At 42.3% G+C, this 27,886-nt stretch overlaps 1 protein-coding gene across 3 annotated transcripts in view; it reads right to left on the bottom strand.

Moving 5' to 3' along the window:
- Positions 1–303: 303 nt before the first annotated feature.
- pdia5 (protein disulfide isomerase family A, member 5) overlaps positions 304–27,886 on the bottom strand; it is a 111,577-nt gene continuing 83,994 nt past the window's right edge. Inside the window, exons 15-18 of one of the 3 annotated variants that reach the window (XR_007247985.1) lie at positions 17,239–17,309; positions 6,270–6,404; positions 5,312–5,590; positions 304–1,355 (exon numbers count right to left, since the gene is read on the bottom strand). Coding sequence is in view for 2 of the 3 variants with exons in the window: in XM_048535117.1 (XP_048391074.1) it covers positions 1,275–1,355; positions 6,270–6,404; positions 17,239–17,309 (287 nt within the window). In the remaining variant the exon portion in view is untranslated. Of the gene's footprint in view, positions 1,356–5,311; positions 5,591–6,269; positions 6,405–17,238; positions 17,310–27,886 lie in introns of those variants that run through there. The other 2 variants (XM_048535117.1, XM_048535118.2) reach the window with 2 other exon arrangements.

Genomic DNA, 27,886 nt, shown 5'->3' with positions numbered 1-27,886 from the left:
ACTGGCCTAGTCAGAGTGGCCAAAACTTTGCACCAATGGACTGGAGTTGAAAGCAGAAGAGATCGACTTGAGTTAGGAATGCGTAGCCCCAAAAGTGAACACCAGCTGGGTTTGCAGATGAGAAGGTCTGAAACACTGGAAACATTCCCACTGATAATTTAATCAACTTTGTTCTTTTATGGAAAGCAACACAGAATAAACAAGTGTTGACAGCTCCATATATTCTTATACAAGGAACTATATTCCCTCCTCACGTACATTCAAGAGGCCCCAAACACCAATAGAACACAAAACCAGTGCAAGTAAAACACAAAAACATTTTATTAGATTTATTTCAATAAGGTCAATCTTTTATATTCATATTCAACATGCAATCCAAAAATAATCAATCATTACTGGACCAATATATGAAGGCAAAAGTTGTACCCATACCCTTTCCATTCTGCCTGATTATTTCACCCACTTAATTAGCTGCAGTATTCTGAAGCACCCTAAGTAATCACAGAATTCAAAAATAATTGTATTTGACTTTTTTTTGGAACTTCCTTGTGCCATCCCTGAGCAATTTGATTAAAATTTTAAATTGTTTTCTACCCTTTCCAGACTTTAATACCCACCCAGCCCCGTGAGAAAAGCCTGGCAATCACAGGCCATCTCAGACCACATTTATGGCCCTTAAAATAGAAAACCCGCAACTACAAAACATTTGCATAGAACACGAGCTAGCGATCAACAAATGCAGTCTAGTTCCAACGTTCCTTTCTCAGAATAGGTCCACTACGAGGTTGATCCGTTCTTGTGGTAGCTAAGAAGGCAGATGCTTGGAGCCTTCCTCAAATGTTGGCATGTAATGACTCTTCCTCTTCCAAACAGTTTGAAGGGATGGCTTTATCCTGCATTTATTGAAACCCTAGCCTTTTTTTCCCCCCCTCCTTTTTGAAAGTAACTTAAAACTGACATATTGCAATCAGCAGGGGCACTGACAATACTGGCACCAGGACACATTTGTACTAGTTGATCACTAGTTACAAGTGTTGTATTTGGAAAAAATTGTGAGAAAGGCAGCATTTACATTTTAAATGTACTTTTCTCATAATAGAGTGCAGTCCTTTCTAAAAAAAAAGACTGCAAGTGGTCCACTGCATTATGACAATTAATTGGGTAATCTCAGTTTGCAAAGAAAAACTGTCTACGAAAATGCGAAGTTTCGGTACAGTAGTGATGAAAACAGGGCCCTTTCACAGTGTGTGGTGGCAAGCATGAGGTATGTAACGTTATAACTCCTCTTTCCGCTTTGAAATCTTCTCATGGTCCTGCCCTCGCATTGCTCGGATATAGTTAACGAAAGCAGCTTCCTAAGACAAATAACAATTACACATACGCATGATTTTTTTTTGAACAAAGTAAGAAATTGTTGGAGAAACTCAGCACCTTGGGAAGCATCTGTAGAGACAAAGCAGAATTAACATTTTGGGCCCTTCTTCAGAACATAGTTGAGCTATTCCTCTACCAGTGAAAATCTCTCTTCAGCATTAGTAGCATCTGCATCTCCATGAAATGCCTATGGGAAAGGCTCAGAGCATTCCCTCGATGTCCCAGAGGTCAGCGACAGACAGCTCACTCCGATCCTGAGCCAGAATAACACAGTGCAGAGGTGCTCTGTGAAGCACAATGCTCACTCCGAAGTACTCAGAACATAGTGCAGCACGGTTAGCAACAAACTAAAGCTCCATCCTGTCTGCATCAGCTACTCGTTTCAAAAGCAGCTTTGGGAAAATTTACTATCTTTATCCATTCCTCACACTGTGTCCCTCCATGGGTTCAATAAACAGAATGGCCAAATTAGATTAATTAGTACCAAATTAAAGGCAACGTAATTGTAGTTCCATGTCTGTTCTGAACTAAATAGAGACTGCCCAAACTTATTGCACATGAATCTTATAGCCAGAGGAGTAGTCTGGACTGGTGCCCAAAATGCCTAATCCATTGCATCACTCAGTCCTTTTGTTTTCTTTAAAAGTAACTGAAAAGGCTGTGATTCAAGTTGTAGAAGCACTTTCTCCAAAACATTCTCTTATAATGATCACATCAATATGCAATCTCTTCATTGTGAAATAATTTGATGCAAGGATTAGTTCAGAATTTCCTCATTAATTTCACTGATTGTGCCGAATGACAGTTTCATAAAAAACATGAAATAACATCAGCAGAGCGGAAATTGGCCATTTAGTCCGTCGAGACTGTTCCACCTTTCAGTAAGATCATGGTTGATTTACTGTGGGCTTAATCGCACGACACACACACATACACTCACACACAAACCCTGAACTGCTTTGTTACCCAGAACTCCATCTGTGTAAATTTATTTGTTCTTGTATACAGTGTAGACATCATTGGCAAGACCAGCACTGGTTGTCCATTCCCAAATGCCTTGAATTCTAAGAAGCATTTTCGGAGGGCAGTTAGGAATCAATCACATGGATGTAGGTCTTGAGTTTCATGCAGGCCAGACTGAGGAACATCAGATCTCCTTTCCTAACTGATGTTAGTGAACCAGATTAATTTTTTTGCTGCCATGTTAGGACTGAATCCATGTCCCCAGACATTAGCCTGGTCCTCTGGATGACTAATCCAAAGACATTACCACTATGTTTGACCTCCCTTGTGTATCTCAAACTTGAATATACCCAAGACTAATGATACTAATTGCTATTCCGGCACAGCCAGCGGATTTACTTTGAAAAGTGTCTACGTCGAATGGAGCATTTTATTAGTTGAGGTGAGAAAGGTCAGGAGGATATTTGATAGAAATGTTCAAAATTAGAATGAATTTTGATGAGTTAAATAGGAAAAATCTACTTCCATTAACTAATAACTGGAAGGTGTAAATTAAGATCTTCACAAAAAAATGAAAAGTGATTATTTTTCTAAATATGACAGATACATGAGAAACATTTAAGTGACTCTTGAATAGGCACATGGATGATAGTATAATGTAAGGTATGCAGGGTAGTTTGATCTTAGTAGGATAATAGGTCAGTACAACATTGTGGGCTGAAGGGCCTGTAACTGTGCTGTACTGGTCTATGTTCTCTGACAGATTCGGGATAGGGGGAGAGTGTAGTGAGCACTGGACTGTAGGCAATGTTGGCAGCAAGTGTCACCATAACCTTTCTTTAAAAAAATAATGTATATTTGAGATTTTTTATTGCACAGCGTGGTGTGGAGATTAGGACAACAAAACATACTTTCAGAGACAGATGCTGGTGCAAAGAGCTGAATGGCCCAATATTCTGCCATAACATTTTATGATTCCACTTGTCCAAGTAGGCCTGTCAGCAGACTGTCTTGACATGTGGAGTGGAGTTCAGGTGTTATCATGTACAAGCCTGATCCCTGCAAACCAAATGTTCTGGATGTGTATTTCCATAGGTGATCATAAGAGAGAACCCTGCCTGAGTTTTACCTTATCTAGCCCAAAGACCAACTGTCCCCATAGTAGTATTCTATTTGACGGATAGTATTTAACATAGGCAGTAGTTATTTGATATTGAGCCAGGCTTTTGACTTCTTGAATCCTTTCTACAGCCCACCTGCATCCACTTGTGATACTGCATTTGTTCACTCTTACCCAGGTCCATCTACTGCTGAAGCCTTCAGCCATGTTTTTGTTCCCTAATTTAACTACTCCAACATTTACCTGCCATCTGGAAACCTACTCAACCTAAAGTGTGCTATTCATTTCCTAACTCAAATCAGGTCCTGTTCACTAACACCCTGCGTGACCAGGTCTAAAATGAATTTAAAATTCAAATCCTCAGCCCAAATCTCAGACATCCTTCAGTTCTTCTAATTCTTCCGCATTCACAACTTCTTTCACTATAGCATTTGCAATCAAGCTCTGAATTTTCATATGTAAAAACCTCGCCACTTCTCTAAGACACTCATTCGAAATGTACTTCTTTGACTAAGCTTTTGGCTATATCTCCTAATGACTCTTTCTTTGGCTTTGGCACACTAGTAACGTCACTATACTAGTAATCCAGAATTCCAAAGTTTCTGGTGAGATGGGTTCAAATCCCATGATGGCAGACCGTGAAACTGGAATTCTATATTAAACAAATCTGGAATTAAAAACTAGAAAAATGGCAACCATTGTTAATAGTGGTTTAATGATGTCTAGAAGGGATAAAAATATGCCATCCTTACTTGGTTTGCATTACTCCAGATCCATAGCTATGTGGTTGACACTTAATTGCATCTGAAATGGCTGAGTAAGTCATTGAGTTCAATGGCAACAGCTAAACACCAGAATATAGGGCTAGTTTTCACAATCTCTTCCTATACAAGAATCCCATTACATCAAGAAAGTCTTAATTACCTATGTTGTCCTTCCAATAAATCAGGTATGCCCTTTCCTAGGTAAGACCACCAAAACTGTACACACTGCTCCGGGGAGGCCGCCCCTCTTTTATTGTGTTATTAGTTCTTTGCCTTTATGCTCCTTCTGTGACATCTACAGTGTTTACAGCTCCAAGAGCTTCTGCTCAAGAGTTCATGAGATGGCGACAAACTAGTCACTGGGGCACTTACAGGGAGGTTAAAAAAACTACTAGGGTTTCTCTGGACCAGGAGGCAGTCACACATTTAGGATCTGAGTTCTGATGAAGATTCAACAGACTTGAAATGTTAACTCTGCTTTCTTCCCACAGATGCTTCCAGACCTGCTGAGTTTCACCAGCAATTTCTGTTTTTGTTTCATTTAGGCTTGAGTCTGATTTACTCAATGTCCAGACAGGAATGTCTGACTGCAAGTGAGGCAGGTAAGGCGATTCAGAAGGCAGTATTGCAGGAGAATAAAGCTCTGCAATTGTCCACCAGGTTTCAGTTTCTTTCAACTTGTTTGGATGCGAGTGGGGGCTACAGAGTGAATGAGCTGACTAACCATGGCACAGGATGCCATTCAAGTGTAGACAGCACCAAGAAATTAGTGGGAGTAAGGGATAGTATAGTGAGGGGAATAGACACTGTTTTATACAGTCTGATCATCAGTCCTAGAGAGTTCAGGGGCCTGGCTCAGAAGCTTATAGTGGAGGGGGGGTGGGGGTGGGGGCAGAGGAATCAGTTATGGCATTCAATATACAAGCACAAACTGGAATCTGGAATTTATTGCCTGCAAGGTTGATGCAGAGAGAAACCTTTATCATTTTAGTAGTATTTAGCTGTGTGCTTGCAATGACAATGCTTACAAGGCAGTGGGCCGAGTGGTGGAATTAGAAAATTTAAGTGATTGTTTTTGACTAGCACTGACCTGGTGCGCTGAAGTGTCTTTTCCTCTGCTGTCGCTCTGGCCCAGCCACCAATGTCCACAACTCATGAAAAAATAAAACTAAATTATTGTAATATTTGGCACCTTGGGACATTTCACAACATTAAAAAGGTGCTTTGTTAATGTAAGGTGTTGTTTTGACTTTAACTTGGAATGTTCTCACTGTGTGTGGGCTAGCAACTCGACAATTTCTGCATCATCATCAAAAGTGTCGTGCAGGGCTCCATTTGAAGAAAATAGGTCATCACAAAACTCTGAACACTTAAGATGAGAGAGGAAAATGGACAATGAGTAAGGAAAAGAGACAGTTTCACAGAGAGCGAATTATATTCATGGAATCTACTTTTTTTAAAAACTGCTTTAACTAAACCTTTCAATACCAGAACTCATTCATTCTTTGTACTTACAGAAATAGTTCATTTTCTGCAGCACTTTAGAATATTTCAGAGAGATAAGGCTGCATATATTTTATATTATATAAAACAAAATACTTTCTCATAAAATTCAGATCCCTAAATAACCAAAGTTCTTGGAAAAAAATAATTTTCCTATAGAGTTGAACTGCTCAGTTTTGTGACACTACAGGTCACTTATCTTTTGAAGGCATCAGCAGTTCAGTGGATTGAAAACGTTCCTTTGTGTAGTACCTGCTCCCAGTTAAGATTTCTTTCCCTTTGTTCAGCTGCTTGGCTATCTTGTCTGAACATCGAGTGCCATGTTTAAAATCTGAGACAAGCTTCAGAGTGCTCCACAGACAGAGGGCTTTTGTTGCTACAAGCTGGTCAGTGTTCTCATTTGTTGTCCTCAGAGGTACACTCTACTTACCAAAATGCACCCTGGTCTTAATCGTGCACAAATGGAAGATAGAAGGGACGTACTGAACCACAACCAATTAAACCATTCAAGTGAGAACAAAGAGTCAATGTCAAGTCATACTCACCGCTCTTTCCCCACTGTACCTCTCCATAAATTTTCCATAATTGTAATAGCTGATCATGGGGTATCCCTCCACACCTTCCTGTTTGCATAACTCATGATTCTGTCCTTTAGTGCAATCGACTGCAGCATAGGCAATCTGCAAATTGAAATTAAAACAGGCTGACAAATAAGTGAAATAAAATAGGCAATATTGTAACTCTGTCTTGATGGGTAAAAGATGAAAAGTTGCAACAGTGTCTCTTCTTTCAGCGATACTCGTGCCCTGTACTGCCGTGTGACAATTAACAGACAATATGCTTGGGTCTGAACAAAAACAACAAAAGGGTCAACTGGTACCATTGGACACTGAAGTACCAAATTGCTGAATTAGAGGCCTTGTATTGTATTGGTCAAGATCTGTGGGATCAATGATCTCAGAGCTGGCAAACTCCTGTGCTAGCTACATGGAACACACAGAAAGTAGAGGGCTCTCCTGGAACAGTGGTAGGGCCCATGCAACTGAACCAGGGGAACTGGGTATACAATGACATTTTTGATCAGGCTGATTAGAAAATATCTGGAATATAAAACGAGTAATAGGGTCCAAACAGTTCATTCACCATTCAAACTTGTTCCCATCTTCCCTCACCCAACATTAATAACCTCTTCTCTCACCTACTTATCTAATTTCCCCTTAACGGCATCTATGCAATTTGGTGTGGTAGCAATTGCACATTTGCGTCATATTTGGGGGAACAAAGTTTATGTTGAAGTCTGGGGAAGGAGGGAATAGGAGAAACCATGCATTTATCTTCTACCCAGTGGGAGGAGGAGACAGGATCTCTTCCTGCAACAGGTAGCTCTTCACAGATAAAGACAGTTAGCACTCCAAATGGCAACTTTTATCTTCACATTACAAAGCCCTTAAATGTCAACTCTTCAACACAATACGCAGTTGAAAAAATTGACTTGCTAGAACATTGGTGGGGGGGAGGGGGGGGGGGGGCGGGGTGCACGAGGGTCATGCTGCAGTTACCCAAAGCCCTGGTTAGGCAACGTCTACCAGACTGCTTGGAGTACAAATTTAAGATCACTGGCAAAGGCAGCAAAGGAGACAAGAGGAGAATCTTTTTTGCTCAGTGAGTGACTAAGGTTTGGAATTATGTGGTTTGAATATGGGGGCAGCTGATTCAGTTGAGACTTCCTCTGGTTTGAATATGGGGGCAGCTGATTCAGTTGAGACCTCCTCTGAAGCAAGAAATGGGATTATTGCCTGAAAAGAATGAATATGCAGGGGAATGCCATTAGGTGTAGTGCTTATTCAGAGTACTGATACAGAAACAAGGAGCCAAACGACCTCTCCCATGGAGCTGCAACAATTCTGTTTTGGGCACCTCACCCCAGACCTTGGAGGAGTGTCATATGGATTTACTAGAATACCACCTGGTTTTCAGGATTAAAATTAGACTAAAAAAAAACTTTATTCGTGGAACATGACCATTGTCAGCAACGTCAGCATTTATTGCCCATTTCACAAAATTAGATTGTGTCAAGGGATGATGCTACAGTAGCTTGTTCATGTTATCTCGGAGTTAACAGGGTAGATAGAAAGTCATTTCTGCTGGTTGGGTTGTCTAGGACAAGGGAATACGGCCTGAAGGCTGAAGCTTTCCTTAAGAAAGGCACAGACAAGCAAGCATAGGTGATGGTAACAGTTTTGCAACTGCAGTGGCGATTTCAATCAACTGCTCTTTGGTAAATTATTAAATTTATCAAATTTTTAAAAATGTCTAAGGAATGTACAGTGAAGTTAGGTAAAAGAAATTAGTCCACAGATCAGCTCAGTTTAAGTGATGGGTTGAACGGCCATTTCTTATGTTCCTAATCATACATTCAGAAAACACAACTGCAAATCAAAAACATCTTTGGAAACCCATGCAGGCAAAGTTCAAACAATCTAGACAAGCAAAGAGAAATCTTTCTCCATAGTTCAGACAGCAACTGAATAGTGAGGTGTGGGAATGAGCCATACGGAGCAGGAAAAACCTCAGATTTGGTCCCTACCCACATGCTGTTAGTTGACCTCTGGTAGGCAGTGGTGGGAAAAACATGTTTAGTATCCCTGGACTGAAGGCATGAAAGAATTGCTAAGATATTACTGTATCTGATCACTAGCTAGCAACACTTGCTGGAAATTGTTTTAAACCAATTTGATAACCACCATAAAATCATAGCTCCAGTCATACCCAATTACGAATGCCATAGCTTACACTGTTGTAAATTATTGAAGGGTTGTAAGTACTGTATTCTTAAATGAATAATTTCTTCAGAAGACTGGAGAAAAAAATGACAAGGAACAGCAATGAAGAGAATTTAAAAAATCAGCCTCCTCTGAAGCAGCCTCTTAAATTCTGTGACAATATTAATTTCTCCCCTTCTTAAAAGCACCAGGTTCTAGCTAAAGTAAAAGGTACCACATGATTTTGTTTGTGCGAGAATCAATATTGACCATGGACTACAGGGTGAACAGCAGAGTCAATCCTGATTCTGTTCTTTGAATATCAACAGAGGTTAGTGGATAGTGCCCACCATGGATGATTCAGAACCATTTTGACAAATGGGATAGTATGTGATCAATGACCTCAACACAGACCAAACTAAACCTGTAACCTTATTGTTCAGCTGCTTGACTCTATAGACATGTGACGAACATGAAATCTATTGGTCCCTTGAAAGACAGAATTTGTGGGGCAGTAGGGGGGAACAAAAATGAGAGTGACAGAGAAAAGTTGTGCAAGACAGATGACGTAACATGCAAGCTGTCAACACTGCAGCAATATGGCTAATTCTCCACTTGCTGATAAAGAACATGATGCAAAATCAGAGGAAAGGGGTAAATTCACCCTTTTAACCTGCTGAATGAGAAAATTTCACTAAAGCTGCGTAATTACTCTAATCATTCTGCTGTCACTACATCTCAAATCCTGGTGACATTTGCTTGCACAGTAAATAACTAAGTGCCCAACATTTTGCAGTGGATTTTTTAATGGTATGATTGATTAATAAATATTTTCTACAGAAAGTACCATGTTATTTAGTCTATGTGTCACCAATGTGACGCTTTAATGTAATGCAACTTAAAAAGAATGATTAGCAACGATTGGAGCCACTGACTTGCACTGGGTAACAGTCTGCAGAGTAGCACATTGAGCAGCAGAGTAACTGCAAATAAATGGATTGCACCATATTAAATTCAAATGCTGTTTTACCATTTCACTTCCTGTTTTTTTTTTAAGAAGCATTGCCAGTTATTTTTCTCCTCGTTTCATAAAAGCTCTGGTTTCTTGATGGAAAAAGTCATAAGTCTGCAACAAAAAGTGCCTCGTTCGTTACCTTTCCTGTCCTCTGTGTGTCAACTTGGTTGTTCGATCACAGGGACTATATTGCTGATTTGATCCAGCCCTTACCCAACAAACAGGTGCTCATGCAGCAGGAACTGGGTAGGAGGCTTGGGAACTTGCCCTTTCTTTGGCTCAATGGCACTTCAATGTGCACATACATTTAATGGGGAAAAGCAGCCCACTGAGCTTCATATATGCATATGGGTAAGAAATGCAAGAGGAGATGGAGGCTGACTTACGGATGATTGAAAGGGTGATAAATAAGGTGCAGCAAGGTAGCTCCAGGGTGCACACCGCTGGTTTGAAAGGAATTTACACAGATCCATCCACTACCACAGTATACCTCTCCCAAATGCTCTGAAGCCAATGAAGTACATTTTAAAGTTTGTTGTAGTGTAGGAAATCAGTCAATTTGCACACGACAAACTCTAACAAACAACAATGTCATAATGACTAGGTGAGGGATTAGCTGAGGGACCAAAAACTGGCCAGTTAGTGGGAAAATCTCCTGCACTGTTCAAGTGCATGAGGTCCTTTAAATTCTGAAATAGCATACACAGCCTTTTTCTTAATTCACTTCTGGAATGTGGGCACTGTTGGTTGCCAGCATTTATTTTCCCATCTCTAGTTATCTTTGAGAAGGTGGTGGTGAGCTGCCTTCTTGAACTGCTGCAGTCCAGGTGCTGTAGGTTGACCCACAATACTCTTGGGGAGGGAATTCCAGGATTGTGACTCAGTGACAGTGAAGGAACAGTGACATATTTCAAGTCAGGATGGTGAGTGGCTTGGACGAAAACTTGAAGATGGTGGTATTCCTATGTATCTGCTGCCCTTCACAGCTGTTTTGAGTTTGAAAGGTGCCTGTCCATAGATCTTTGGTAGATTGCTGCTGTGCATGTGTAGATAGCACACACTGTGGCTACTTGAGTTTTGGTGGTGCAAGGACCGAATATTTGTTGGTGTGGTGTCAATTAAACAGGCTGCTGTGTCCTAGATGGTGCCAAGGTTCTGACGTTTAGTTGGAGCTGGACCCAAACAGGCAAGTGGGGAGTATTCCATCACACTCCTGACTTATGCCTTGTAGATGGTGGAAGCCATGTGAGCTACTCAATGTAGCATCCCCAGCCTCTGACCTGCTTTTGTTACCACTGTACTTATATGGTGAATCCAGTTGGGCTTCTGATCAATGGCAACCCCAAGGTATTGATAGTGGTGGATTCAGTGATGGCAACACCATTCAGTGTCAAGGGGTAGTGGTTAGATCATCCCTTATTGAAGATTGTCATAGCATGACACAGACGTGCTGCAAAAGTTATTTTGAAATATAAAACCTTTAACCTTAAATATATCTTTGAAACTAATCAAAAGTTGGCATCTCTGACAGTGCAGCCCTACCTCACCACTGTACTGGAATCTGGGTTCTTTGCATTCGCATCTCTGTACTGGAGCTTGAACCATAAAACTCCTGGCTCAGAGGCCAGAGTATTACACACTGAGACACAGTTGAATGCCTCAGTAAACACACAGCATTCCGGTGTTGGATGAGGATAAAAGCTGTGATGAAACTTGAAGCTGCACGAGGTAAAGCAACTTAAGGCCTTGGGATGATTTGTAAATAAGAACCTCAATATTGAATAAGGCAATTACAACAAACAGTGAATACTGAGATGGAAACTAGAATTCACACAGGATGATAACCCGATAAAAGTGACAGCAACTTGCATTTACAGAGCAGGATGGTAGAGAAGGAATAGTCTGGAAAGGAAAACCATTGGAAGATAGAGGTGAAGAGCAGTGAAGCAATTTTGGGTTGGAGTCAGCAATGAAATGGAGTGAAAAAGGAGTGGAGATATGATATTGTGAAGGGGTGAGGGGTGGGATGGGGCATTAGCTAAGTAATTGGAAGCTTGAATGAAGATCAGAAACTGGTAATAGTTGGGGTCAATCAGAGCAGGTGCGTGGAAGTCATTGATACAATTGCACCGAGATAGGAAACCTCTCAAGACCTAGGAGCACAGAGGACAATTGCATTGCCCTGACTGCATCTAATTTGAGATCAGCTAATTCAGCACAGGTCAGGAAGTGGGGACACCCTGAAGCATTTATATTCAGCCATTCACTGCCTTGGTTAGTTGAGAGATCAACAGAGCCTGACAGTGCATTCTAGCCGGCTTAAAATGCTGTGGTTCCTTTATTAGTGCAAGATCCTATTCACGTAACTGGTTTATTGGCAAAGCGAAGTGGACCTAATGGAATTGTTATTGACAGTCATTTGGGGAAAAATAGGGAAAGTGAACAAAGCAGCATAAAGTATATTGATTTTTGGCACTGTTTGCAAGACATGCAGGGATAGGCATTGTTTTGTTCCATTAACATAAGTTGCTGATCAATGTGTACTCTGCAAAGCAAGGTTATACTGAAGCATAGGTCAATAGCACGTCTCTGGCAGACCATATCATTTTCTATTTAGGTGATCCTAGATTTAGTTCCTTAAAATTGAAAGTTCTGTAACTCACTGAGGAAGATGATATTAGCTGAAAGGGTTTCATTATGAGGTCAAGTCATAGACTAGGCTTGCAATCCCTGAAGTATAGAAGATGAAGGGGCGTTCTAATTGATGTGCTGATGATGATTAAAGGAATTGAGGCGCCCAGAAAAAAAACTACTATTTGGTCTAGATGGTGTAGTGACAAGGAGGTAGAACCATAAAGTAAGAGTCAAGTTTCTCATGGATGAAATTAGGAAGAATACCTTCACACAAAGGGTACTTGAAGTTCAGAGCTCTGTTATGCCTTCCACACCCCTCCACCACATTCCCAAATAGTTGTGACTAGGAGCTTACTGAAATGTTTGAATTTGGGATTGTTTAGATTTTTTTGTTGAACTAACAATTACAGAATCAAAGTAGATAAACGGTGTTAAGATGGCATAAAGACTGATCCTGTTGAACGGTGGAATAGGATGCACAGTCCATACTCATTCCTTTGTTTTGCATTCTGCAATTGATCACATGGTATGTCAAAATGGAATCATTAGCCCTGTGCAGAATAAACTAGCTCACCAGGAAAGTCCTCCAGAGCATCGTAAGTCTCCACCATTTGTCTAGCAGCATTTATGATCTCACCCACACCATCAGGGTAGGCGAGGGGCAGAAATTTGGCCTGCTGTGTTCATCTAAGTCTACACCTTGTTGCTTCAGATTCTCCAGCATCTGAAGTTCCTATCATCTCTGAAACACCTTATGACTCTTGGGTTACCAACATGGAAGGAAGTGAAAAAGGTTGTGATTAGGTAAATGTTTGACAGAAAGAGTGTGATGTGGTAAAGTGTGAACGTTTCCAGCTTAGCAAGGAGAATGGACAAGTAGCAATTGCAGAACTCAGGTACAAAGAAATCTGAATGTGCTGCTATATAAATCATAAGAAGTTAGTATATGGGTTCAGCAAGTAATCAAGAAAGCAATTGGAATGTTGCCATTTATTGAAGGGGAATTAAATATAAAAGGGAGGATATTTTATCATATAAAAAAACCAAGGAGAACTGTGGATGCTCTCAATCAGGAACAAAAACAGAATTAGATAGAAAAGCTCGGCAGGTCTGGCAATATCTGAAGAACTTGGATCTCAGGAAGGACCACCAAACCCAAAACATTAACTCTGATTTTTCTTTACAGATGCTGCGAGATCTGCTGAGATTTTCCAGAAACTTCTGTTTTTGCTCCTCATACTTTGCCACTGTTGCATAGTGTGTGGGTGAGGAGTGCTTTGGACAGTTTTGGTCTCCTCATTTAAGGACGGTTGTAAATGTGTTAGGTACAGTTCAGAGAAAGTTCTGACATTCCTTGTTTGGGAGGAGTCGTATGAGGAAAGGTCAGACAGTCTGGACCTGTACCCATTGAAGTTTAGAAAAGAAAGAAAGAGATATTGTATTGAAACAAGATTCTAAGGGGATCTGATAGGCTGGATACTGGGATAGTTCCCTTTGGAGGAAAAGACCATGGAATTACCAAAAACAGTTTGAAAATATGGGGGTGACCATTTGACATGACTATGGGGAGGAGTATATTTCTCTGAGGATCAGGTGACTTTGAACTTGATTTCCCCAAAAAGTGGTGGAGGCAGTGTCATCGGGAAACTTTTAAGGTGGAGGTAGATATATTCTTGACTAACAAGGGAGTCAAAGGTTATCAGGAAATGTGGAATTAAGGCTATTGCCTTACAGAGAAGACAGAGGGGCTGAATGGTCTACTTCTGCTCCTAATTCATTTGAAGTGGATAGAGAATGGCTTGACAGCATCCACTTCGAGAGCTTAATAAAGCTGGTCACCATTTCTCCAAGCACAAAATACAAAGGCAATCTCGAAAGAATAGACACTATCACATACACTTAGAACATCCATCAGAAGAAGAGGGCTGCACCCCATCTGAATATTGCTGTTGAAAGGAATGTAATGTTAATAGAAGAGAATACAAACAAGGAAGGGTCACTGGAATAGAGGTGTTAACAGTTTTTCTCACCAGATACTGCCAGACCTGCTCAGTTTCTACAGCACTTTCTGTTCTTGCTTCAATCAAATATAAATTGCTAAGGCCAAAGTGTCTTGCAATCTGTGCTGGTAACTATAACGTGTGACCAAATAAATACATCAGTTAAGCCACAAGGGACAGTCCACGTCTAGGTTTGACAACACTAAGCAGCCCATATTAAACATGGCATGGAAGCTGCGGTTCTATGTGGGAAAAAGATCACGGAGTAACTAAAGTTCAGCATGAACAAAAATAACCAGAGAACTGCAGATGCCAGAAATCAGAAATAAAAACAGTACTTGCTAGGAAAACTCAGCAGGTCTAGCAGCATCTGTGGAGAAAAGGCAGAGTTAACATTATGGGTCCAGTGACACTTCCTCAGAACTTTTCTTTGTTCTGAAGGAGGGTCACTTGACCCAAAACGTTAGCTCTGCTTTTCTTTCCCCCCCGAGGATGCTGCTAGACCTGCTGAGTTTTTCCAGCAACTGCTGTGTTTGTTTCAACATGACCTGAGATTGTGAATGACTGAAGACCAACATTCAGATAATTAATTCTGAAGAGTTACCTTTAAAGATATAGCGAAACAAGCCTTAACACATTGTTTAGAAACATCCTCTAGTCAGTGGATAAACGGGAAATTTAAAGAGAGAAGGCTGAACTTGCTCCTGGACACACAAAAACTTGAATCAACAAGTAACCAAAGCAGCCATCAAATTAATCCAAAGGAATGTAAACAGCAAAAGCAAATCTTAAAATTAATGTAGGGAAAAGGCAGAAAGGTTCAGTGGAATGAATACAACAGACATAAACACATTAAAAGGTGACAGGATGCAAAGAGGGAACAGGAAGAAAGCAAGGTCCATGAACTGAAAGAGTTTCTTACTGATATGAGGGCAGTCAGGGGAGAGATGAAAAGCCCAAAGGATGCAAACAGAATTATTTAAGAAACGCCATATTTGGGAGGGTTGGGAAGCTGAAGTCCGCTTCAAACGATGGGGTAAAATGGGGTGAACGGTCCCCTGTCACCAGTACTTACCTTGTACCAGAGAAAATACCTGCATTTATATAGCAACTTTCATAACTTCAGGCCATCCCAAAGCACTTTACAGCCAATGAATCATATTTGAAGTGCAGTCACAATTATAATTTCGGAAAATGCAGCAGCAAACTGACACACAGCAATGTTCCACAAACTGAAATAATAGTCACATCTTTTAGGTGATATGGGTTAGGGACATTTGTGAAAATTTCCCTATTTTTCCTGGATTCATCCCTGGGAATCTTTTATGTCTGCCTGAGAGCAGAAGGAGCCAGAGTTAAACATCTCATCCACCAGGTGGCACCTCCCACAGTTCAGCACTCCCTCAGTACTAAACTCGGAGCGCAAGCCCGAGTCGTGTGCCCAAGGACTTGGGGGTAAGTCTTCAACCTACGAGCACAAGGCAAGGGTGCCACCCACTCAGCAACAGCCAGCGACTATGTGGCACTTCTTCCATACTGCCGTGATCATACTGAATGGCAGAGGAGGCTTGCAGGCCTGAATGGCCTACTCCTGCTCCAATTGCTGTGGTTTTATTATGAGAGAGGATTTATTTAACATTTCCCATGGTAGGAAGGTCATGGAACACGGGAAAAGCAGACAGAAACCAGGATGCCCTTGACAATTATAGAACAGTGGTGTATCTAGAAGGACATTAAAAGGTAGATAAGAGGTGATCATAGTGAAGAATTCATTTGCGACGACTTCTTTGTACATGGACAAAACTTGGATTGTGAACTCTCCTTGTACTGAGGATCATGAGTTCACTTAACGGGGCATCATGAGCACAAATTCCCTTTATACCAGCTGGCAGGGGCACTTTCTTGGAGGTATAGTGTGCTTTCTCATATTCCAATCTCAAAGCTGGAAGAAAACAGTGTGAAGGTAAGAGAGTGAGGAAAAGGAAATACAATGAAAGAAGGAAAGGCAAGCTTCTGGCTGAGTTGATAGCTTCTTTACTCTGCAGGGTAGTTTGTGTTGCTTAGCTTGCTGGCGGGCACATGCACTAGTATTCACAAGCTTACTGCCAAGTAAATTCCCTTTAAATTTGCAGAATCATCAAAATGTCTAAAAAAACTAACGACATGCACTGCGGTATTGTGAATTACTACACAATGATTCAAAAACTAAAATTTTGTTGCTTCGTCAAAGGTCCAACAAGACGGGGTTGATCTTATCCCATCTGAGACGAGGAGAATGGAGGAGAGAGATAATAGGAACTGCAGATGCTGGAGAATTCGAGATAACAAGTTGCACACCTGGATGAACACAGCAGGCCCAGCCTGCTCCTAAGATGCTGCTTGGCCTGCTGTGTTAATCCAGCTCTGCACCTTGTTATTGCGAGAACGGAAGACACTTGTGTCGAATACATTGGTCGTCACTGCATGTGATTCCACGTCTCAGGATACAGGCAGCCCACTGGAAATCTTTCTAACCAAGTGATGAACAGTTGTTTAAGAGCACAATGCAGAGATCATTCAGTCCTAAAACTCGGCTATGGCTCCTCAAGCCGCAATCCCATTAGTCCCATTCCCTCTCTGCTTTGCTGTTACAACCTTAAACTTCTGTCCAAATAAAGTGGTGAGATTTCACAGCCCTGGCCTCATCTGATACAATTTTTCCAGCTCGTATAGATGTTGGGAGCAGGAATATTAAAAAGGATGCTAAGTTGTATCATCAGCCATGATCATATTGAATGGCTGAGCAGCCTCAAGGAGCTGAATGGTCTACTCTTGTTCCTATTTTCTATGTTCCTACAAATATGCCGTTCACTCTTGTACATCAAGAGGCACAAAGAGCAACTGTGGTGTGCACTCACTGCCACCTCCGTCAAAATTAGCCTTACATCTTGGGAAAACACCAGCTCTGTGCTCATTTGTATTAAGTTTCATATTTGGTCAATTTGGTGGAGGCATTATGACAAAGGGGGAAGGGGTATCTTACACAACTTCGTGCACATTCAAAGATGAATTATTCTACACCAAGTTTAAGAGATGGGACCAATCCCTTAAACCGTAAAATTACCTTTCGTTCTTCTTTAAAATGGTCAGCGGCTGCTGTGAAATGTGGGATAGTATTCTTACAGTGAGGGCACCCTAGAACAAAAAAAATGAAAGAGCAGTTCATAAATCACCCTGGGCACAATTGAAAGCTTGATCTGGAAGATTTGGAGAGAGAGAGAGAGAGAGAGAGAGAGGAAGAAAAACAAAATGTAGCTTTCTTTACATCCATCCAGGCTAGTGACATAACAAAGGACTAAGCATAATGCCATATTTGTTTTTGCGAGAGATATTGTGATCAGACCTCTTCAAGTGCATTTATACGCATGGGAACTACTTATTCTAACATTTAATGTATGCAATAATTCCCATGTGACATTGAGAATAGCTTGGTTCCAGCCTCCAGCTCTGTGTGTGGTATTAGCAGAATTAATCGGAGGTAGCCTTCGTCCTGCATACACAGAAGGTCTTCATAGTGCTAAGAGCGACCAACAAGGCTTCCTCTGATCCATTGTGTGGGGTTTTGCCATCAAATTGAATTAATGGCGGAAGGGGGCATCACAAAAAGCCAACTGTAGGTATGGAGGTTTTTAAAATTTTAATCATGGTTCTGAGAAGTGCACCACGACATTTCATTATGTTTAAAGGTAAGGTAAATGCAAATTATGGTTGGCTTATACTCAGTAGAAAAATACAATTAACACCCCTCAACTATTTATAAATTTGTCTCCTTGCTGCACTACCTGCAAGTCCACCCCAATCTGAAATAGGAGCCTCCTAATAGCAGTAATTAACTTGCCCCTTTGCCAGTTTGCACCTGGGTCTCATAAGGTCAGATCTAGCTGAAACCATGCCCAGGGTTGACTTTTACATTTAACATAAGATTGTATCGTTTCTTATTATTAACCACCAACCCCACCCCCTTTCAAAGTTAAACAATTCAGATTTCCTTTTAAAAAAGAAAGACTGTCCAAATCTAGGTCTGTATGGCACACCAAGATCAGATATGTTTTCTCTTCACTGCAATATTTCAATAGGTTTGAATTTTCCAAGTAACTCAATGGCCTCAAACGAATGCAGCACCTAAGATTCAGCCTAATCTAGATGGCTGAAGCAATTTATGGCATTTCAGCTCAGCGTTTACTGACTGATGCCTTCTCAAGAGGAGTAGTGGACCATTCAGCTGTTTACGTGGTCTGGCATACAATAAGATCACGAATTATCTCACTGTGGCCTCAACTCCACTTTCCCGCCGGTCCTCTATAATCCTTCACTTACTTGTAGATCAAAGATTGAATATATTCAAAGCTGAGTAAAACCAATGATTAAGGGTCCACTGCTCTCCAGGGTGGAAATTAACATAAGATTAACAAAACCTCTCAGGGAAAAAACTCTTTATAGAACATAGAAAAGTACAGCACAGTACAGGCCCTTCGGCCCACGATGTTGTGCCGTGGATTAATCCTAATGCAAAAATAAAATAACCTAACCTACATTCCCCTCAATTCACTGCTGTCCATATGCATGTCCAGCAGTCGCTTAAATGTCACTAATGACTCTACTTCCACGACTCCCACTGGCAAAGTATTCCATGCGCTCACAACTCTCTGGGTGAAGAGCCTCCCTCTGACGTTTCCTCTATACCTTCCTCCTAACACCTTAAAACTACGACCCCTCGTGGCAGTCAATCCTGTCCTGGGGAAAGGTTTCTGGCTATCGACTCTATCCATACCTCTCATTACCTTGTACACCTCGATCAGGTCACATCTCTTCCTCCTTCTCTCCAGAGAGAAAAGTCCGAGCTCAGTCAACCTCTCCTCGTAAGATAAGCCCTCCAGTCCAGGCAGCATCCTGGTAAACCTCCTTTTCACCCTCTCCAAAGCCTCCACATCTTTCCTACAATAGGGTGACTAGAATGGGACACAATATTCCAAGTGTGGTCTCACCAGGGTTTTGTACAGCTGCAGCAAAACCTCGCGGTTCTTAAACTCGATCCCCCTGTTAATGAAAGCCAAAACACCATATGCGTTCTTAACAAGCTTATCCACTTGGGTGGCAACTTTGAGGGAGCTATGCACTTGAACACCAAGATCTCGCTGTTCCTCCACACTGCCAAGAATCCTGCCTTTAATCCTATAGTCAGCATTTAATTTCAACCTTCCAAAATGCATCACTTCGCATTTATCCAGTTTGAACTCCATCTGCCATTTCTCAGCCCAGCTCTGCATTCTGTCAATGTCTCGCTGAAGCCTGCAATAGCCCTTGATACTATCAACACCACCTCCAACCTTTGTGTCATCAGGAAACATACTAACCCACCCCTCAACCTCCTCATCCAAGTCATTTATAAAAACTACAAAGAGCAGAGGCCCAAGAACAGAGCCTGCGGGACACCACTCAGCACTGACCTCCAGGCAGAATACGTACCATCTACAACCACTCTCTGCCTCCTGTCAGCCAACCAATTCTGAATCCAGACAGCCAAATTGGATTCCAAATTGCCTTGATGGTAGGTAGCAGAGGGTGATGGTTGAAGTTTGTTTCTTGGACTGGAGGCCGGTGACTAGCGGTGCTGGGAGCTTTGTCATTTGTTATTTATGTAAATGACCTGGATGTGAACGTGCAAGGCATCATTAGCAAGTTTGCAGGTGATACAAAATTAGGGAGGTATCGTTGACAGCGAATAAGATTATCAAAAAATGCAGAGAGATCTTGATTGGATGGAGAAATGGGGAGAGGATTGGCAAATGCAATTCAATACAGGCAGATGTGAGGTGTTGCAGTTTGGAAAGTCAAACCAGTGTAGGACTTGTACAGTAAATGCTAAGGTTCTGAGGAGTTATATGGAACAGAGGGACCTAGAAGTACAAGTACATAGTTTATGGAAAGTGGCGTCATAAGTAGACAGGGTGGTGAAGGTGGCATTTGGCACACTGGTCAAGTACAGGAGTTGGGATGTTACAGCTGTATAAGTCATTGGTGAGGCTGCGCTTGGTGTATTGGGTACAGGTTTGATCACCCTATTTGATCAACCAATTCTGAATCCAGACAGCCAAATCACCCTGTATCCCATACCTCCTGACTTTATGAGCGAGCCTGCCGTGGGGAACCTTATCAAATGCCTTGCTGAAGTCCATGTACACCACATCAACTGCTTGACCCTCGTCAACCTGTCTCGTGACTTCCTCAAAGAACTCAATAAGATTTGTAAGGCATGACCTTTCCCTCACAAAGCCATGCTGACACCCTTTAATCAAGCTATGCTTTTCCAAATAGTCATAAATCCTATCCTCAGAATTTTTTCCAAAACCTTGCTGACCACAGACGCAAGACTGGCTTACCCTTGTGTTAAATAAATCATTTTTAAGCCCACAAGTACTAGATTTTTCCCATGAGGAAATATCCTCCTTGATTGCAACCACCAACAATTGCAGCAAGACTTCCTTATTTGTACTCTCTATTCTACTTGTAATAAAGAAAATTATGTTAATGGTTCTATCTACCTGCTATGTTGCATGCTAATTTTGAGATTCGTGTGTGGGGGTATACAAATTCAAATTTGGACATGGTTTAGACGTGAGTTATGATTCTCCAAAGCCTCCTACCAACTTGTCTATAAATGGAACCAGTCGGTGATTGTAACTGAATTGTACATTCAAAGCAATGTGACTCTAGCTTCATGCCCAGAAGCAATAGTGAGCTGTTAGGTATTCAGAGGGGAAATGGATGGTGTAGGAGAAAAGAATCCTTTACATTTGGTAAAAGAGGTCGCGCAAAAATCAATTTATGCCAATCTGGACAGTCAGTCATAGCTGATCAGCTTCAAAACAGCCCCTAGCTGGGTCAAATTGGCTTTGTAAAAGGAAATTTAAGATTATTTCCCAAGGAGAAAGACATGCATGATACTATGTTTAGAGAGGGGTTTGTTGATACTCTGAGACATATCGATATTAAGAAGGTGGTAGTGTTGAGTGTCTTGCAAAACAACAAGGTAGATAACTCCCCTGGGCCAGATGGCATATATCCCTGGATGCTGAAATAGGCAAGGGAGGAAATTGCTGAGGCCTTGACAGAGATCTTTGTATCCTCTTTAGCTATAGGTGAGATCCCAGAAGACTGGAGAGTAGTCAATGTTGTTTCTTTGTTCAAGAAAGACAACAGGGATAATTCAGGAAATTATAGACCAGTTAGCCTTACCTTAGTGGTAGTGACATTACTGGAGATGATTTGTCGTGACAGGACTTAGTTGCATTGAACAAGAATAGACTTATTAGGGCTGGTCACCATGGCTTTATGCAGGGCAGTTCTTGTCTCGCAAATTTGATTGAATTTTTTTGAGGAAGCGATGAAGATGATTGATGAGGGTAAAGCAATGGATGTTGTCTGCTTGGACTTTAGTAAAGCATTTGATGAGGACTTCCTGGTAAGCTGGTCCAGGAGATCAAATGAATCCATGGTGAATTGGTAAGTTGGATACAAAGTTGTCTTGGTTGTAGAAGACAGAGTAGTTGTGGAGGTCTATGACTATTGGTGTTCTGCAAGGAGGAGTGCTGTGACCTCTTGCTTGTGTGCTTATATGATTTCGATGAAAATGTCTGTGGTCTGATTAATAACTTTATAGATGGGATAAAAATTGGTGAAGTTGCAGACAGTGAGGAAGGATATCAAAGCATGCAGCAAGATATTGATCGCTGGAAATTTGGGCAATGAAATGGCAGATGGAGTTTTATCCAAACAAGTGTGAGATTATGCATTTCGGGAGGTCAAATTCAACAAGATCAAACACTGTAAATGGCCAGACTATTAGATGCATTGATATACAGTGGGATCTTAGTGGCAACACAAGTGGATAAGGTGGTAAAGAAGGCACAAGCATGCTTGTTTTCAGTGGTCAGGGCATTGACTACAAAAGTTGGCAAGTCACAATGCAACTGTACAAGACTTTGGTCAGGCCACATTTGGAGTGCTGTGCACAGTTCTGGTGGAAGGACATAGAGGGTTTGGACAGGGTGCAGAAGAGGTTCATCAAGACGTTGCCTCAATTGGAGGGTATTGGCTACAAGTAGAGGCTGGACAACTTGCACATCACAACAAGGTGGTGAGGAGCTGCTTCTTGAACTAGGTGCTGTAGATTGACCACAATGCCCTTGTGGAAGGGAATTCCAGGATTCCAACCCAATGGCAGCGAAGGAACAGCAATATATTTCAAAGTCAGGATGTTGATTGGCTTGGAGGGGAACTTGCAGGCTTCCCAGTGTTCCCATGTGTCTGCTGCCCTTGAACTTCTAGGCAGATACACTGCAGAAATTCACCAAAGATCCTTAGACAGCACCTTCCAAACCCAAAACCTCTTTTATTGAGGAGGACAAGAACAGCAGACATATGGGAACACCACCTGCAAGTACTCCTCCAATCCACTCACCATGATGACTTGGAAATATATCACCGCTCACTCACTGTCACTGGGTCAAAATCCTGGAATTCCTCCCTAATGGCATTGTGGGTCAACCTATAGCAGGTGGACTGCAGCAATTGAGGAAGGCAGTTCACCACCACCTTAAGGGCAACTAGGGATGGGAAAGAAATGCTGGCCAGCCAGCCACATCCACATCCCAGAAATGAATAGAAAAAGGTGATTGTGGGTTTTGAAGGTGCTGTCCAAGGATCTTTGGTGAGTCTCTGCAGTATACACTGTTGCTACCGAGCATCGGTGGTAGGGGACGGCGGGAATGGACGCTTGGCACCACTGCCACAATCAAGAAGGCCACTTTGTCTTTGATAGTGTCAAGTTTAAGTGTTATTGGAGCTGGACCCATGAAGGAATATTCCACCACATTCCTTGTAGGTGAAGGACAGGCTTTCGGAGTCAGGAGTTGAGTTACATGCTGCCGTTTTCCTAGCTCTGACCTGCTCTCATAGCCACTGCGTTTCTGTGGGGAGTCCAGTTGAATTTCTAGTCAATAATAATTCCAAGGACATTAAGTGGGGGTTCATTGATGGGTGCACCATTAAATGTCAAAGAGTAGTTATTAGATTCTCTCCAGTTGGAGATTGTCATTGCCTGACATTTGTCCAGACCCTCATCCCAGGCCCCAAGATGACATTCCATATTAAGCAGAGGTTCACCTGCACATCTGCCAATGTGGTATACTGCATCCACTGCACCTGGTGTGGCTTCCTCTACATTGGGGAAACCAAGCGGAGGCTTGGGGACCGCTTTGCGAAACACCTCCGTTCGGTTCGCAATAAACAACTGCACCTCCCAGTCGCGAACCATTTTAACTCCCCCTCCCATTCTTTAGATGACATGTCCATCATGGGCCTCCTGCAGTGCCACAATGATGCCACCCGAAGGTTGCAGGAACAGCAACTCATATTCCGCCTGGGAACGCTGCAGCCCAATGGTATCAACGTGGACTTCACAAGCTTCAAAATCTCCCCACCCCCCACTGCATCCCAAAACCAGTTTAGCCTGTCCCCACCTCCCTAACCTGTTTTTCTTCTCACCTCAAGCCGCACCTCCATTTCCTACCTACTAACCTCATCCTGCCTCCTTGACCTGTCAGTCTTCCCTAGACTGACCTATCCCCTCCCTACCTCCCCACCTATACTCTCCTCTCCACCTATCTTCTTTTCTCTCCATCTTCGGTCCGCCTCCCCCTCTCTCCCTATTTAATCAGAACTCTCTCCCCATCCCCCTCTCTGAAGGAGGGTCTAGGCCCGAAACGTCAGCTTTTGTGCTCCTGAGATGCTGCTTGGCCTGCTGTGTTCATCCAGCTTTACGCTTTGTTATCTTAAATTTCAAGGAGTGTCTTAGAAAAGCAGAGACGTTTATTAAGAGAATTCCAGAGTTAGGGCCCAGGTAGCTTAAGGTATACAAAATTAGAAATTGCTAGAGACACTCAGCAGGTCTGGCAGCATTTATATAGCGAAAGCATAGCTAAATGCTTTGATCTGGTGACCCTTTTCCAGAACCCATTTTCAGGGTTCTGAAGAAGGACAATGGACTCAACTCCAGAAATTTCTGCTTTTGTTTCAGATTTTTGGCACCACAGTTTTGTTTCAGTGTTACTTAAGGATGCCTTAAATGATGAAGTGATAGAAATTGGGGATGTGTAAGAGGCAGGAATTGGAGGAGTTCAGTGTTGTTGGGTGGCTGAGGATTTAAGTATATGGATGGTAAGGTTATGGAAGGATTTCAAAACAAGGATGAGAATTTGAAACTTCAGGCTTTTGCTGGAGCAGGGCAGAAATAGCTCCTGACTGCAAACCCCATCCACGTCTGGGATTCAGCAGTGAAGGGTCAGAGGTACAAAACTATCCTTCAAAACTTGGTTGGCTTCTATCTGGTAAATCACTGACCCAACTTCTGGAAATCCTTCCTACAGAGCTGGCTTTGTGAGGTATATTTCAAAATGCATTTTCTTTAAAACAGAGCAAGCATGGCGCTCTCCCTAATGTGAATGGATATTAATAAAGTCAAATCAGGACACTAGTAATGGATTAAATGAATATATGTTTGATCTAAGCTCACAGCATTCGTTTCAGTATGCTTGTTCTATTGTTTCTTGCCTTCTTTAGAAATACAACACACATTCCACAGAAGAGATGCTTTATGTCTCCTCAGTCAGGCAGTGCAATAATAACTCCTTCGTGATGCATCTCATTTCACATTGTTTTTCCTGCTCCCTAACAGTGGGCCTCATTCTATTTCTCAAGCTCAGTCAGGTCACTTAAAAGGCGCACACGCATGACAACTTTCAAATCTATTAACTTGTAACATCTGCCTGTGCTGTTGCAATACGCAATTCTCCCATGTAGTTTAAATCATCCAGATTTTGCTGACAAAGCAAACCACTCTTTTGCCCTGGAGATATGAAATGGATTTCTGATATTGTGCCTGAGTAAGGAGGTGGCTCATGTAGGGAGCTAAACCAGGCAGTGATCCTGGTCTGGTAGAGCAAGTCACCCGTGTAGGCATTTGAGCAAACACAAATTGACCTGACACTGCGTTGGAAGCCAGCCCAAAACTTTCAGATCAGATGAGTACTCACATTATACTGTTCGCAATCATACTTACTGGCTGCAGATTGAGCTGCCTGGGAGGTCAAACAGTTCAGCATTGTTCTCAACAACAAGCCCCTTTTCAAATGCAGGCTCTGCTGAAAGGCTCTCTGATTTATTGCTGCAGCAGAAATTAACTGATGCATTCAGAATCCAATAACCTCACTGGTTTTCAGTGGTCCTGTCGCAATCTCAAGGTAAGCCTGCAACAGCCCTTATAGAGTTTACATGTGGCAACACAGTTTCATAAGCAAGTCACAACATCAGCCCCAGTGCAACCGATTGAACCAACTGCAAATTTACTCAGTAGTGGCAGATGTGTGAAAAATTGAGAGAGTACTAGTCACAAGAAATGGCACTAAAATCCCAGACAAGGTAAATGATTCCTTTCAGTTTAAATGTGGAGTCTTTGGCATGGAGGAAAGGTTAAGACTACAGTTATGTTAGTTGTATCCGAGGGCTCAAGGCACTGGAGTTGGGAATGCTGGCTATTTAGGTCAGATGCCCCTCAAGATTCAAAAGTAGTGGTGGGTGGGGGAGGGGAGAAAGGATAGACATTGAAAGAGAGAAAGACAATTGGGGCGGCGGGGAGAAGAGAGGGAGAGAGAGTGAGAAAAGAGGTTTTGGCATGCACCCACCGGCACCCACAGGCTAACCATGTAAATGCTATCACTCCAGAGAAAAATATTTGCCAAATCTTAGCTCAAGGGAATAGGTCAGAAGATTCAAAGACAAACTGCTGCAGAAATTCAGCAGATCTGGCAGTATCTGTGGGGAAACAGAGCTACCGTCGAGTCCAATGTGGCTCTTTTCATGAGAAGTCATCTTCCTCTGAAGAGTCGCCGCGCTGCTCTTGAAACGTTAACATTCTCTCTTCATGGATGCTGCCAGACCTTTGGAGTTTCTGTAACATTTCGTTTTGTTTAGAATATTAGCATCTGTAGTATTTGGCTTTTACCTGAGGTACGATACGTTTCAAGCAGAAACAATTTTGCCTATCTTGCAAAATTTAACTTACATTTGTACTTTAAAAGCAAAGTACTACAGGTGCTGGAGATTCTAAATAAAAACTGCAAGTGCTGGAGAATCTCAGCATGTTTGGCAGCACCTGCAGAGAGAAATAATCATCTCCAACAAGACAGAATCTGCCTGTGACATTTATTCGCATTACCATCACTGAATTTCCCCATAAATATCTTGGATGCCCCACACACCAGAACCAGTAGAATAAATAATGCAGAAACAAAAACAGGCCAGAGGCCTGAACTTATGACAGGTATCCCCAATTCCTATTCCCCAAAGCGTGTTCATCATTTATAAACACTAGTCAGGAGTATGATGGAAGACTCCTCGACTGCCCAATGAATGCACATGTAACATTCAAGGTGCTCAACACCATCCAGGGCCGAGCAGTCCATGTCATTGGCGTCCTGTTCATCGTTGACGTATCATCTACAAGATGCATTGCAGCCAACTGCCATGGCTCCTTTGACAGCACTTCCTAAACCCAAGGCCTCCACGAACTAGAAGGATAAGTGCCGGAAGAGCATGGGAACACCACCACCTACAACTTGCACTATTAGTCACGCATTATCCATATTTGGAACTATATTGAATTTTTAAAAATTGAAGGAAAGACATTCACAGGATGAGGGCATCGCAGGCTAGGTCAGCATTTATTACCCATCCCTAATTGCCCAGAGACCAGTTATGAGTCAACCATATTGCTGAGGGTCAGGAGTCACATGTAGGGCAGACCAGGTAAGGATGACAGTTTCCTTCCTTAAAGGGCACTAATGAACCAGATGGTTTTTTCCAACAATCGACAATGGGTTCACAATTGTCATTAGACTCTTAATTCTAGTTAGTTCTTGAATGCAAATTCCACCATCTGTTGTGGTGGGATTTGAACACAAGTCCCCAGAACACTACCTGGGTCTCTGGGTTAATACTCACTCAGAGATAGTAACAACTGCCAATGCTGGGGTCCGAGATAACAGAGTGTGGAGCTGGAGGAACACAGCAGGACTGGTACCATCAGAGGAGTAGAAAAGCTGATGATTCAGGTCAGGATGCTTTTTCAGAAATGGGAGAGGGGAAGGGGTCTCTGAAATAAATAGATAGGGTGGCAGTGATAGCAGGTAGGTAGTGGAGCGAATAGGTGGGAGAGAAAACGGACAGGTTAATGAGGTAGGGATGACGGGGCGGTCGGGTCTAGATGAGGTCGGGGGTGGGGAGATTTTTAAGCTAGTAAAGTCCACATTGAGGCCATTGGGTCATATTCTGCCTTGGGAGTCTACAACCCAATGGTGTCAATGTGGACTTTATTAGCTTCAAAATCTTCCGATCCCCAACCTCATCCCAAGACCAGCTCCCCCCTTCATCCCCACCTCATTGACCTGCCCATCTTCTCTCACCTATCTTCTCCTCCCACCTCACTGACCAATCTCCACCACTGCCTACCTACACTCACCTTTACTAGTTTCATCCCTGCCTGTCTTCCCTCCCACTTATCCGCTCCTCCCACCTTACTGACCAATCACTGCCACCATCTAGCTACACTCCCCTTTACGAGCTTCATCTCTGCCTTCTTGACCTGTCCATCTTCT

Source organism: Stegostoma tigrinum, chromosome 7, assembly GCF_030684315.1.
Source record: "Stegostoma tigrinum isolate sSteTig4 chromosome 7, sSteTig4.hap1, whole genome shotgun sequence".
Taxonomy (NCBI): domain Eukaryota; kingdom Metazoa; phylum Chordata; class Chondrichthyes; order Orectolobiformes; family Stegostomatidae; genus Stegostoma; species Stegostoma tigrinum.
The sequence above is the reverse complement of the archived record's forward strand: the minus strand, read 5'-3'. Positions and strand labels throughout refer to the sequence as shown.